This window comes from Vulpes lagopus, chromosome 10, assembly GCF_018345385.1.
Source record: "Vulpes lagopus strain Blue_001 chromosome 10, ASM1834538v1, whole genome shotgun sequence".
Lineage (NCBI taxonomy): Eukaryota > Metazoa > Chordata > Mammalia > Carnivora > Canidae > Vulpes > Vulpes lagopus.
In genome coordinates this window covers 62368878-62383818 of record NC_054833.1, presented here as the reverse complement: position 1 = coordinate 62383818, position 14941 = coordinate 62368878, and the positions used below count along the sequence as shown (strand labels likewise).

Genomic DNA, 14941 nt, shown 5'->3' with positions numbered 1-14941 from the left:
TAATCTCAGGAGAGATGGAGGGGTTGGGAGCAAAACCCACCTACTTATACTAGGAGAACAAGCTGAGTACACTCGAGAGAAGTAGACAGAGCTGTTTGCACAAGGAGATCTGTGAGCAACGGGCACAGAGTGTGTAGCTCCAGGGCCCCGTGACAAGGTCCAGCGTCTGAGAAATGAGCCTTGGCCCCACTGCAGCTCTGAAGTTTGACTCAAGAGCAAGGAGACTGAGGAAACACAGAGTGCCTCTCGGGTTTTACGGTTTCAGGACAGCTGGGAGGGCAGTGGACCAGGGGTGCCCATGGGAGCCCAGTTAAGGTGGCCCAGAAGACAGTGAATGGCAATGTGGTAAAGTAGCATGGAAGGACATGGTGCATATGTCACACTCCTAGATCCCAGAGATCCCTAGGGACACTCGGGTGGGAGGGAGTATGCAAGAAGGAAGAAGGAACTAGAAGGCCTGGATGGTTATTGTCATGTGAGCTCACTGCTAGCCACAGGCTAGGAGAGGGGAGTCAAGAGAAATTCAGCTGCACATACTTCCAGCTGGCTCAGGTAGGGTCTCCACGTCCTGTCCATGAGGCTCTGCCGGTATCGCTTTGTAAAGAAGCCCAGGTATGAGACGAAAGCTGTGGTAAGTAAGATGTCTCCACATAATTTGCTCTCCTGTTGTCTGAAGTTCTGCACAGCTTCTGCCCACCTCACGTTTTCAGAGGCAAGTCCTCCCACCTACGATTTCAGAGACCAGAGAAGAGATAAGGCTTATCATTCCACAGGCTATACAGAGACCCTTGGATTCAGTCACAGAGAATGCATGGTGTACGCTTGACACCAGAAGGCTGGAAACATCGTTTATGTGGCCCTTTGATCAACGGGGACTTGTACTGGCTGCACACACACTCGGTCAACAAGCCTCTGCTCTGTGCTATGCGTCATATGGGCCGTGGATGGATGACAGGTTTTGAGTGCAGGCTTCCAGGCTCTGCCCTTTATGGGCATAGAGGCAAATACTACCCACCTCGGAGGGCTGTGGAGAAAATTAAATAGGATCGTGTATGTTAATCACTTAGCACAGTGCCTGGGCTGCAGAACTTCCGAGAAAATTACGCGCCTCCCCCTTCTCCTCACTAAATGCTGGGGATAGGAAAATAAATAAAATCACTTCCATGTGCTATAAATAATTCACAATGAGTGGGCAAACAGGGCAATTAAGACACAGAGTTAGAGGGACGGAAACACTGGTGTGCACAAAGTACCAACATGGCGGAACCCATCCTGACCCTGCCCACACCACTATGGTGTGGCACATCTTTTTGTGGGGACTCTCCTCTCCGGGGAGGAGAGGCCTCCTTTCCAGAGAGGACTGTTAGGTAATGAGCTGAGTCTGTGTTAGGACTGACCCTTCTTTCTTCCTTGAAAGATGATATCATAGAATGTCACAGCTGGAAGAGACCTTGAGGTTGGCTAACTGAACCATTCCCATGCCCGTTTTTAGATTACACAGAAAAACCCAAGAGAGTTGAAGTATCTCGCTGGAACCTTCAGGCCAGTGGAAACAGGGTTGGCTTCAGAGCCTGTACACCCTGCCTGCCTTCCAAGAGGACCAATTCAGAAAATACTTCGGCCAGACAAAGAAGGCTATGCTAAGTTCTGGAAACCACACAGAAAACTGCATGGAAGACAGACCAGCTAGGAGGCCTGGACATCTTGCACGTTTGCAGAGGAGCTGTCTCTAAATCACATTATTCGGTCCAAATGACCATTTCCAGGCTATGCAACAGTAAGTCCAACAACTGTAGACACTCCTGTGGTAGAGACCTTTCCTCTCAAAAGCATGGCTCAGTTCAATCATTGTCGTGATTCCTTTCTTCTTAAACTAGAAAATCTGGCTCCATTTTAGAAACAAATGGTGGCTGGAATCAAAGTACAAAGGTATTGATTCCACCTCCCTTCACTGGAGACAAAGGTGCTGGAAAGGCTTTCTATTGAAGAGAAATCATACCCAGTGGACACTGCTTTGCAGGATCTTAGATAATTTAGGACAAGAAATATAAGCCACAGGAGATTAAAAAAGGCTATGATTTCTTTGACATTCCTTTCATCAAGAGTTAGTGCCTGGGAGTGCCTAGGTGGCTCAGTGGGTTGGGCGTCCCATTCTTGGTTTCAGCTCAGGTCATGATGTCATGGTCTTGGGGTCGAGCCCCACATCGGGCTCTGTGCTGAGCCCACTTCCTGGGATTCTCTCCCTCCCCCTCTGCCTCTCCTCCCATCTCTCACTCTCTCTAAAATAAATAAAATCTTTTAAAAAAAAAGAGTTGCTGCCTATGTTCCCCCCTCCCTTATCCTGTGACCACTTTGACCAACAGAACACAGAGCAAGGGATGTTGTGTTGGCTTTTGGTCCCAGGCCTTAAGAGACTGGGCTCTTCTACTTACTGTCTCTTGGAACACTTGCTCTTGGAGCCCAGAGTCCCTGTGTTAGATGTCTGCATACATTGCTGGAGAGGCCTGAGACTACATGGAGAGAGCTCTGCCCTTCTGGAGGCTCCTGCCAAGGTGCATGTGACAAACCAGCTAGCTCCTGGCTGAAGAATGCTGAGTGGGCCCTGTAGGCACCATCCAGAGCAGAGAGGCTGTCAGGTGACACTTACCCACATTCTTGACCCGCAAACTTGTAAGGGGCAACAGAATGGTTGTTGTGTTTAAATCACTAAGTTTCTGGGTAGTGTGATAGCAGACATCCACAAGACAAACACCCTCACATTTATTTTCTTAGGGAGGCCAGAGCCTGTGTGTATATGTTTGTGTGTGCACATGTGAGTGTATGCACACACATGTGGGCAAGGTCAGCTCACAAATGCTCAGAGTCCAGAGGTGTCATTCTTTACTGTCTCTGTTCCTGACCCTGGTCACACTATTATTATCAAACATCACACAGTAAAGAGCTGCAGATCTTGCCTATAAAGTGGCTCATTTTGTCCTGTAGGGTTTCCTCTGGTTGATGTGTGTATATGCACATAAACATGTCACGTCTCACCCAGCTGTCTGATAGATCAAGGGCTCCCATCCTCCCAAACGTCTTTGTAGGAAAACTCTCTTGTCCAGACCAGGGCATGCATTCACACTTCTCAGGATTCAGTCCCTGCATCCCAGCACATTTTAATATCCACCCCCACCTTCGCCCGCCTCCTAGCACATTTTAATATTTTCCCCCAAGTCAAAGCGGCGCTAAGCTGTGTTCATCTATTTTGCACCTCGCTGGCACTTGACAAGCTCAGCTAATATAATTAAGGCTCAGGCTGCAGAGTCTCACACTCACCAGACGATTTGCAAGGGAGATGGTGCCTGCGGTCACTTCAGCTTCTTGCTGACATTTGAGTTTGTCGGCTGTTGCTTTCTCAAACTTGGCTGTGAGTTTGGCCAGGTTTTCATTAAGGTGCTGTTTATGAAGGAACACAAGGTCTATCAGTAATTACAGCCCCCTGGAGAAGGCAGGGCAGAGAAGGAAAGGCTGGCAAATTAGGAGTGATCTCAGGCGGAGCCCTGGTGGAAGCCCAGGCTGGTCCTGACCCAAGGGAGGAGGCTGAGCTTTCCTACCTAGGTCCTTGGTGCAGGGACAAGAGGGGTGATGGACATGGATGGGGGTGCATAAGTCCTCTTTCTCCGTATAGTGGGGAAGAAGGGGCTGCAGGAGCATGCCCCCAAAATGGCAGTGCTGCTATTAGAAGCAAAAGTGTACTGAAGCCTATGGTGGCCTGAGAATGGTCAGAAGGATGCCAGGGGGAAAAAAAAAAAAAGAAGAAGGATGCCAGGGTCCTGGGAGGGATGCACAGTATGTCTGCTGCAGTAGGTCTGTGGTTTGGGGTTGGGCTGTGTGCAGTCTAAGACGGGCTATGTGCAGTCTAAGACGTCCCTTTGCTTTCAGATCCTAGGAGTACAGGTAACTACCGCTTAACCTCATTTGTTCTGTCCAATTACCCCAAAGTAGAGGGACATTTTGTAAGAAGACATGATTTCAATATTTTCTAAATTCATCAAAAGTTTAGAATTGAGGTATGTAGCTTGTGTTGCCTCCAGAATATATATTTTATACATCAAGACATAGGGACGCAGGGTAGATACCTCTGAATGTGTCTCGTGTCTATGCAATAACTGGAATTCAGGCTGCTTTGTTGGCCATTGCCATGTCCCAAGAGAAACAAATCAAGGGCCAAGTTTATATAGCCAAGCAGTTTGAAAAGCAGGTGGTGAGCCATCCAATTGATGATGACAGACTGCCACATTCATTTACCTCCTCTCTTTCCTGAGACTTTTCTAAAATAATTATGAAACAAGTGAAAACATCATAAATTCTTAACACTGAGCAACTGTTGAGGGTCATTGAAGAGTAAGAGATTCCAATCTATGTATGGCAGACTGGACTCATAGAGGAGTAGAAACTGCCAGAGTAGGGTACAGGAAGCTACAATACAGAGCAGGCCTCTGTTCACCAAAGAGGACATGCACTGGGGTTTTGGAAACATCAGGTGGGATGCTGAAAGTAAGGTTTGTTGGAAGCTGACGGATCCTCTTCCCCCATCTCTACCCACGTGCCCAGTGTCCAAAGTCATCAGGCGTCCATGTCACCAGCAAGAGATTCAATAGTGGCAGAGAGAAAACACCACATTCTGGCAACAAGGATGCATTCAACATAACTGACCCCAAAAACAAATTCTGCCAGTTAGTCAGATCTGCTCCTGCCTGGAAAGCTATAACCAACTTTTGAGCAGTGCTCTTATAAACATGAAAGGACAAGAAGCCATTTGATGAAGCCTAGATAAGGTAAATAAGGGTGGAGAAAAAAAACACCTTAGAAAAGATTACTTTAGTCAAAAGAGGGCAATAAAGCATAAAATCCTTCATGAGTAGGTTCTTAGGAAGATTGAAGATATTTCATTCATAAAATAAGAAGAGAATGCTAGCAAAAGGAGCAGAGAGCAAAAAAAAAAAAAACAAAACAAAACAAAAACAAAAACCCTGTTGCAGAAATTATTATTCTTGTTAATGTAAAAAAATAATAAGTTCAAGGGAAGGGTTAAAAGATGACTTTGAGGAAATCTAGAAAGTATAAGAAGACATAGTGACTGAGGAAACAGGACTTATCAGAAAGTCCAATATCCAACAAATGTGCATTCTAGGAAGTAAGATCAAAAAGGAAACAGAGGAAGACTACCAAAGAAATAACATACAATAATTTTCCAGAGTCAAGGAAAAGAAGTCTCTACATGCTGAGCACAATGAATCTTAAAAATGGCATCTAAGCACATCACTACAAAGTTTCAGACACCAAGAATAAAGAAAAAGGAGCACCTGCGTAGCTCTATTGGTTAAGCGTCAACTCTTGATATTGGCTCAGATCATGATCTCAGGGTCATGTGATCGACCCACATGTCAGGCTCTGTGCTGGGTATGGAGACTGCTTGGGATTCTTTCTCCCTCTGCCCCTTCCTCCACTCATGCTATCTCATCTCAAGGGGGAAAAAAAGGAATAAAGAAAAAAAAATGGAAAGACTTCCAGAAAGGTAGAAACACAGTGCATTGACAAAGAAATGGGACCCTGACTGCTCATGAAACTACTCACTTAAGAAAAGGGTAAGTCATTCAGTGTCCTAAGGGGGAAAAAATTAGCATCAGAATCCAGTACTCAGCAAAATTGTCAGGTCAGTTTAAAAATCAAATAAAGGCATTTCCAGACCAAAATCATTCAGAAAATTTACCTCTTACTTAACATTTCTGAGAAAGTTACTTAAGAGTGAGCTCCAGCAAGCTAAAGAAGAAATCAAGGAAGGAGAAAGCAAGTGGTCCAGAAGTCACTGGAACCAACCTGAGACAACAGTGAACATGTTCGCTCTCCAACACTGATTGGAGTTCTGAGTCTGGGACAAGAGAGGAAGGTCTTGGAGGCAAAAATGGAAGTGGCAGGATACTGAATTGCATGGAGAGTTTAAGAGTAATTGAGGCTAAGCAAAAGGAATTAAGGGCAGAGAAAAAAAAAAAACCCCGAAAGGCAAGTAGAAATTCCAGGGGGAGGGGGAAAGATTGCATTAAAAAAGGAAATGAATTAAAAGTAGAATTGTTTTGGGCAGCCCGGGTGGCTCAGTGGTTTGGTGCCTGCCTTCAGCCCAGGGCCTAATCCTGGAGACCGGGGATCGAGTCCCACATCAGGCTCCCTGCATGGAGCCTGCTTAAAAAGTAGAATTGTTTTAAATAAGAAGCAGAATCAGGCCTATACAAACAGAGAATAAACTGATGGTTGCCAGAGGGGAGGAGGGAGTGGGCAAAATGGGTGAAGGGGAGTGGGAGGTCCAGGCTTCCAGTTAAGGAATAAATGTCAGGGGTGAAAGGCACAGCATAGGGAATATACAGTCAGTGATATTGTAATAGCGCTATGTGGTGACAGGTGGTAGCTACGCTTGTGAGCATAGCAGAACATATAAGCTTGTCACATCACTGTGCTGCCCACCTGGAACTCATAGAACACTGTGTGTCAACTACCCCAAAATAAAAAAGAATTGTTTTCCTAATCACCTTTTTTGGATCATTCAATTGTTACATATAAAAATAGTGATTTTTATGTGTTTATTGTATATCCTTCACGTTTTCAGAATTTGTTTATTAGCTCAAAGAGCATTTTGTGGATTGTTACCTAATAAGTAATAAAGAGCAGTTTTCATAAAAAAAGGAAATTGTACTATTTAGGTCTCCTAAGAACAATACAGGCAGGTTCATAGAATGCAAATGGAATTGACTGATTTTTCACCCTTCCCCATCAGCCAGTGAACAGATCATGGGACACTTAATTTTGGTCACAGGACAGAATGAAGATGTTTTGAGTCTTGGTGATTCAAAAGCAAATGTAACAATCAGTATTGATAACTGAAGTTGGGCAGTGGGAGGTTGGAGAAAGCTGAAGAAACAGGTAATAATCTTATCTTGAAAACAGGAAGTTCCAGGGAAGCTGCCTATGTGCTGGAGCAAGAAATACAAGTTACATTAACTTGAAGTAGTTGTTATGATGATATCAAGAAGACATGCATATGAACCTCTTAGAGCCCCATCCAGCAGAAAGTCAATCTTCCTGCATAAGGTACGTCAAGAAACAGGGATGTCAATAGTATGGATGACATTCAGATGAGCAGGGGCTGCGGGGGATATGTGAGCTGGTCAGATGAGTCTGGCACTGGAAAAAGAAAACTGGCGTTGGTCGGGACCTATGACAAAACTGGATGGATAGGAAGGTGCTACTCAACTCTAGGGTCAGTTCATGATGTTTGGGAATCTTCTGATTACTTTAAGACTGGCCAGAAATCAGATTTTTATGAAAATCTCCTGTTGATTTAAATACTGGCAGTTAATGAAATCATTTACAAAGACCATGTGTGTGCCAAATGAAACGCATTGAAGGCACTAGTATAAAGGCTCTGAGTGGCATGACCAGTCCTTTGAAACAGACACAAGCATGCAAAGGGTCAGAGAGTGTTGTTTCTCATTAGATACCTTTCTCTGATACTTTACTTATGTGTCAGTATATGCTCCATGAAAATGTCTTGCTTGTTTTTATTACTATTATTTTTATAAATCATAACATTAATATATGCTCATGATAGAAAAAAAGAAGACACCTATAAGCACACCCATCCAAAATATACCACCCAGATATAACAGCCACTACTACTACTCATGTTTCATGTATTTTATAATCTGTTTGGAAATACGCTTTTTTTTTTTAACTTTATCTTGAATATAATATTCTTTCCTTGGAAGTATCCTAAAATCCTAAAAATAAGGCTTGGGGACTGGAGAAGGCCGGTGACGGCCTCCATGTCACAGAGGGAAGAATTTCCTCGCCTGGGTTGGCTTCCATGTTAGGGTTGGGTGTCAGCCCATCTTCTCTGTCCTCAGTGGTGGAGTGTCCGAAACTCTCGGGATGCCGACGGGCATGTGGGTAAGCAAAGCACGGAGAGGAAGTTGTTCGAGGCAAGAATACATTTTTTCAAAAAATATTTTGGCAGAAAAGAAGTGTCTTCCTAAGGTAGCCAAGTATTTGAAAGATATGCTTGTTGCTTTCACAGGTTGAGTGGGCCCATCATGTGAATGTTGGCTACTGAATAGGTATCAACATTTTGAAAACATTCCCTTTGCACCAAATGTTCCCTTAGTTAAAATAACTTGAGTAAAAAATAAAAAATCTTTGAAAATGCAGTTCTTAAAATGTTTTTCTGGGAGAAACTGCAGAATACAAAAATTATCGGGAGGCTTTTTCCCTTAAAAATCAGTCATGGGGATGTGATGGTGTTCCTTGAAGAGGGCCAATGCTACAGTGATTATCACCTGTTCGAGACTGACCCACGGACATCTGGATTTATAAAGCAAGTATGCTGAGAGATTAGCTGCTTCACCAAAGTATCTTTTCTTTGGAGAGACATGGGTTGCAAGGTTCTTTGAACCAGCCACAGAATTCAATCTAGCAATCCATAAACCCATGTTGTGCGAAGCGTGCGGCATGTCTGCAATTTTACTTCTAATTTGTAAAACCCTTTCTACCATCATGACTAATTTGCAGCAAGAATCTTATTTGCCTGGGATGCATGAGTGGGAAGGAACGGTTTGGGATTGAACTTGATGACAGGAGTGCCTGGTCCCCAGGGCTTGTGCACACGTGTGAGAGCGTGTGTAGAGGGAAGAGGGGGACAGGGGTAGAGGTAGCGCAGCAGTGGTCATCGTGACCACGGCAGTGGCCCCAGCGCCACGTGGGCTATGGGCCAGGATCTGCAAGTATGCCCTCCTTTTGTCCTCGCTGTGTTCTCATTAAGCGAGAAGTTACTGTGTCCATTTTGCTTCGGGAAACTGAAGCTTGGGCATGTTATTTATTTATTTATTTATTTTTAAAGATTTTATTTATTCATGAGAGACACAGAGAGAGAGAGGCAGAGACACAGGCAGAGGGATAAGCAAGCTCCTAGTGGGGAGCCCGATGCAGGACTCGTCCCGGGTCTCCAGGATCATGCCCTGGGCTGAAGGCAGTGCTAAACCGCTGAGCCACCCGGGCTGCCCAGCGTGGGCATTTTAAAGACCTTTGTAAAGGTCACACGTCCATAAATGGTACAAGCTTGGATTGCATTTTCAACCACTCTGCTATCTCATGGGGTCCCGATTTCTAATCTTGCTTTGGTAGCACCTATTTTAAGGGCAAAGGTGAAGTTCAAGGGGACTCTCTCCCAAACAGGTGTAGATCCACAAACACCCCATTCCCCAGCCTAGAGAGAGGCAGAGCTGATCAAACCATCACTGGGAGGTTAATAAAAGCTAATGACCCTCCTTGTTTTAGATTTATGGTCAAGGGACCACCCCCCAAACCATAATGTACTATTGCTTCTAAAAGCTTTCACAATATAGTGTAGAGAATATAAACCCAAAGGTCTGGTGGATTTATCTCGTATGGACTATACAGTATTTGAGGAAGAGGAAAAGGTGCCTCTCTTGAAAAATCAGGAGCTTTGGCATCCCACTTTGGTTTTCCTGCCTCTCTTGAAAAACCAGGATGCTGGGGCACCTGGGTGGCTCAGTGGTTGAGCATCTGCCTTTGGTTCAGGTCATGACCCTGGGGTCCTGGGATCAAGTCCCGCATCGGGCTCCCCACAGGGAGCCTGCTTCTCTTCCTCTGCCTTTGTCTCTGCCTCTCTCTGTGTCTCTCAGGAATAAATAAATAAAATCTTTAAAAAAATAAAATAAAACCCCATAAAACCGGAGCTGCTTAGGCGCTGGGAAATGGGGGAGTGTGTGGTTTGCACAGAGGCCACCTGGCAGGGCAGGGGTCGTGGTCAGGGCCCTCCAGCCTCACTTACAGCAATCTTGGCTTTTACGGCTGCCAGCTTCTCCTGGGCGGCAGTGAGGTCCGAGGTGGCCCTGCTCAGCGCCTGGCGCTTGGGTTCCACGTCACAGAACACTTCGTAGAAGCGCACGATGTTTACCACCCAGGAGCAGAGGCCCGCGGCCGCGTAGGACTTGGTGGCCACCAGCTCGGGGTTGAAGTCCGGGTCCTGCAGGTACGGCCGGATGGCCTTGAGGCAGCTCTCGTGAATGTGCTCCTTGTCAAAGTTGATGAGGGAGTCCAGGAAACCGTCCACCTTGGCCATGGTGACCTTCGCGGCCTTCCAGCTGCGGTCCTTGGGCACCCTGCCCCCGGGAGCCGTGAGGGTCATCACGGCGGCCGTGACGTTGCTGACAGCTGGAGGGGGGGCCCCGAACGACTTCAGCTCTGTCAGGTTGGTCTGAGGAGAGAGGAGGAGGCTGTCAGGAAAAACACGAATGCGCCACGAAAGCATGTGGGTTCTAGAATGACCATTCTGAAAAGGCTGCCTTGAGGCCCATGGAGCCCTCTGAATTTTAAATGTCATGACTCATCAGAGGGAAGCGAAAGCTACTCCCCCCAGTGGCTTCAGACGCGCCCCATGGCGAGCCCAAGACTCAGCTCCGTTTGTTCAGCTCTTTAGCGGACTCGCTGCCCATTAGAAACACACAATTATTTCACATTCAACAGAAAAATAGCAGGATGCCAACATACTCTGAAACAGGCAGCGTGCCCTGAATAAAAGATAAGGTTATTATAAATTAATTTCCCATCTTGGATCGAAGAGAATAGCCCTGTAACCCAACAAATTTTGTTTTTTTCTTTAATTAAACTTCTTTGTTCCATGAGCCTGTTCTAACTACACTTGACTGTCCTGACATTTTCTGCCAAGAAATAATTCAGCCTGGAAGCCGGGCATAGTCACTGCCCCTGCTTGGATGTGGGTTTGTCCTCTGCTCCAATCACCATTTGCACTAGGAAAATAGGGCCAAAAGGGTTGGCCTTGGCATGTCACTTCGACTTCCCAGGCCTCTGTGTTTCCATCTGTAAATTGGGAGCAGGGGCACCCTGGATCTGTGAGTGAAGCTGTGTCATACATGCACGTACAGTTGATTTCAGGTTTATTGCGACCATCAGTGAGTACCATGTGACCTCAAAAGCACTTGCTTTTTGGGGATGATTTTATGGGGGGGGGAAGTTTTTAAAATATTTTATTTATTTGAGAGAGAGAGCACAAGCAGTGGGGAGCATCAGGCAGAGGGAGAGGGAGACGCAGACTTCCCACTGAGCAAAGAGCCTGATGTGGGACTCAATCCCAAGACCCTTGATCATGACCTGAGCCAAAGGCAGATGCTCAACTGACTGGGCCACCCAGGGGCCCCAAGTGGAGGAAGATCTTGATTTTAAGGATTAGGTCCCCTGTGCCAAATGAATTTGGGGTGCCCTTGGGCCTGGAAATCTACAAATGAGGGGGATTACTTCCTGCACCTAATGGAGGCACCTGGGAAGATGCTCCATTTGCTTCTGAAACTATTTCCACATTTGGTCGTGAAAACCTGTTGGGTGACATGGGCAGTGGTGGATAGAAGGACAGTATACATAGGATGGTGTGCTAGCATACTTGCCGTGGTGGCCTCCACTGGGGCACAGGGTGCAGGATCAGAAAATATAATCAGAAACAAAACCCCATGACTTTAAACCAGTATAAGTTCAGCATGAATTAAGAAGATATAAAAATGTATGGAGATGAAATGGAATTCTACAACCCAGATACGTCACTGTTAATATTTCAGTGTGATTCCTTCCAGTCTTTTTTATATTTATCACTCCCGATAAATTAATCATAACTTTTTGGTAGTAGTGACCAAAGACCAAGTACAGAGGGGACTTTCTCGCTCATGTCTGTGATGGGGATGAGCTTGGAGCTGGCTGTAAGGACGAGTGGAGCTGTGTTTGGAGTGTCTACGGGCTTTCTGGATCTTCTCTTGTGGTTGCTTCTCCCTGTGTGTGCTTCTCTTTCGTGTAGAAGCTTCCTCGCGTTGCAAGGCATACGACCTACCTCTCTGCCCTCACTCTGTGCTACTTTCTCCATGTGTCACCAAGCTCCAGCCACGGTCACCTCCTCCCAGCACATTGACTGCCAAGCTCATCCCCAACTCAGGACCCCTGCCTGGACCACTTCTTGCTAAGCTTTTTGCATGGCCCGTCCCTTATCATCCGTCAAGATCTCAATTCAGAATTCAGACGTCTCCCACTCGGAAAGACTTCCCCTTCTCATCATTTCCTAGCAGCACCCTGATGACCTGCAGAGAACCTGGGGCCATCAAAAATGATCATCACTCTTTCCTTATTGAATTTCCATCTCCTCTCCTTCGTGACAACAGGGATGGTCTCATCTATCTTGTTAACCACTGTCGCTCTGGTCCCAGGAATCGGCATGCAGCAGGTGTTCATCAACATGGGTGTCCAACAATCACCTGGAATTAGTGGGGGTCAGCAGCTCAAGGTCATGGCCATCACTTTGCACCCAGGAGGGACTGAGACCTTTTCTCCAATGCAAGTGGAAATAAAAATGTCCATGGGACGGGGTGGGGGTGGGGTTGCCTGGGTGGCTTAGTTGATTAAGTGGCTGCCCCTTGGTTTTGGCTCAGGTCATGATCCCAGGGTCCTGAGATCGTGCCCCATATTGGGTTCCCTGCTCAGCCAAGAGTCTGCTTGAAATTCTCTCTCTCCTTCTCCTTTTGCCCCTCCTCCCACTTGCACACTCACTCTAAATCAATCAATCTTTGAAAAAAAATGTCCTAGGAAATGACCTTTTTTAGTTAGACAGGGCTCCTGTAGCCAATGGCTACAGGGCAGGCAGATATGGTTCTACTAGGAGGAACACAGGATGGAAGAAACAGTTCCCAGTTGGCAGACAGAATTTTGAGCGAGCAGACATCAGGCTCACACTCTTGGTTTCTCTACCCCAATCCTGCTATCAGGCCCCTGTGGAGGCCCCTTGCTGCCTTGACCTTGACCACTCTCCCAGGTGTCTGCCTGAGGAATTTGCTTCTTCTTCCAGTTTCCACCCAAACTTCTCATCTCGAGGCTCATGCTGATCCCCTTCCTTAAAACTGCAACCTCCCGCCTCCTCCAGGGCTCCTCCTTGCTCTGTGCTTCCTTTACCTTTGTCTTCCAGCATCTGACATGTTCTGACACATTGTACAATAAAGAACTCTGTCATCATGCTTGTCTCTCACCCCTCACTTGCGCTAGGATGTAGTCTTCACAGGGGCAGGATCTTTGTTCACGGATGCATCATGTGCACCCAGAACAGCCAATGAGTCCTGGCTGGGTGAACAGATGAAGGACTAAAGGTTCACGTCATTGTGCATTTGGCAAATGGGGGTACAGTGGGAACAAGACAGGCAAAGCCCTTCTGCTCATTCAGGTGGAAAGACAGGCAACATACAGGGATCCACCTTTGGTGTTTGGGATAGCGAGAAAGTGCTTAACCCCCCCTCCCCAAAATGGAAACAAGGCTAATAGGATAGAAGATTCTTGAGGATTGATTTTACCCCTTGAGGTCTGGGAAGGCCACTTTGGCAGGCTGACATTTGAGCCGGGGCATCTGCAAAGGGGCTGCTTCAAGCATGGGGATCTGCAAACTTGGCCACTCTATAGAGTGTGGTCAGGAGGGTGATAGAGGTGGGAGAGGAGAGCTGGTCAGGATCCAGACCAAAAAAGGGAGCAGTTTGATTTCATTCTAACATCAAGGGGAAGCCAGTGGAGGGTTTTAAGCAGGGGGTGAAATGATGTGGTTTTGCTTTGAGAGCTTGTTGTGGCAGGGCAGGCTGCACAGTCGTTCATGCAGGAGACTGAGCCCGGGGCCAGGGCTGTCCAGTGGAGGTGGTGAGAGGTGACTGGGTTTGGGACATATTTCAGAGCTAGTGTAGGCATAAGTTTTAAAAAGAGGCATGAGGGAAAGTTGCTAGTTATTTTCGAACAAAATTTTTAGATTCAGCATATCACCAGATGGATGAAATAATTGATATCAAATATCAAAATCACTATGAAGCTTTTCATCTTTGATCTAGGGTTTCATATAGTTACGTGAATAATCTTACATAGGGAAAACCAGCCAGTTGGCAGTATGGTAAATTTTATTTACTAGTATTTTATATAGGCGTCTTACACCACTATTCATAAGTTAGATTCACCTGAGATTTTATTTTCTCATGCTCTATCACCCTTTAGTACCAGGCTTATCACATAACACAGGCGTTAACAAGTCCTGTAGGAAAGAAGTCTATTTAACTTGGAAACACTAGAATTTTCCCAATTATTTGATTATAAAATCTCCTTGCTAATACTGAAAGTCAAATGATGAGGAAAAGATTTATGATATATATACCAGGAGATTAATAGTAAAAATTTATAAAGTAGTAATAATTTATAAAGTAAATCATTTACTATGATTTAGTAAGAAAAGAGGGAAACTCTCTTACAAGAAAACGAACAACAAAAGTCTGAATAAGCAATGGGCAAGAGAAATCTAAATATTTGAAAAGATGCCCAAATCTCATTAGAATGAAACCAACCATAATTTGAAAAAAAAGTGAAAAATGTTTTGCTCTTTTATTTAGGCAAGTTAAAATGATTGAAAATGTCTAAGAATGTCAAGGATATAGGAAAGGTGATATTCAAAACTATAGACAAGAATCACCTTTTTGGACAGAGACTGGTTATTATTTATTTAAAAAAGAGCATATTGTTCTAATAAATCTTTAAAAAAGGAGGTGGGGGGGTGCCTGAGTGGCTCAGTTGGTTAAATGTCTGACTTGATTTTGGCTCAGGTCATGATCTCAGGGTCGTGAGATTGAGCCCCATTTTGGGGAATCTGCTGAAGATTCTCTCTCTCCTCCCTCCATACCTCCCTCGCTCGTGCTCTCTCTCAAATAATAAATAAATCTTTAGAAAAAAGAGCATATTGTTGATAAGAGCTTCCTATTGTTTCTGTAACAAATTAACACAAAGTTGGAGACTTGAAACAACACGGGTGTCTTAGCTCCCA

The 14941-nt window shown here is 45.5% G+C and overlaps 1 protein-coding gene across 1 annotated transcript in view; it reads right to left on the bottom strand.

Moving 5' to 3' along the window:
• DNAH9 (dynein axonemal heavy chain 9) overlaps positions 1-14941 on the bottom strand; it is a 335073-nt gene that overhangs the window by 91592 nt on the left and 228540 nt on the right. Inside the window, exons 50-52 of the mRNA XM_041771484.1 lie at positions 9881-10306; positions 3316-3435; positions 538-726 (exon numbers count right to left, since the gene is read on the bottom strand). Coding sequence (XP_041627418.1) covers positions 538-726; positions 3316-3435; positions 9881-10306 — 735 coding nt within the window. The remainder of the gene's footprint in view (positions 1-537; positions 727-3315; positions 3436-9880; positions 10307-14941) is intronic.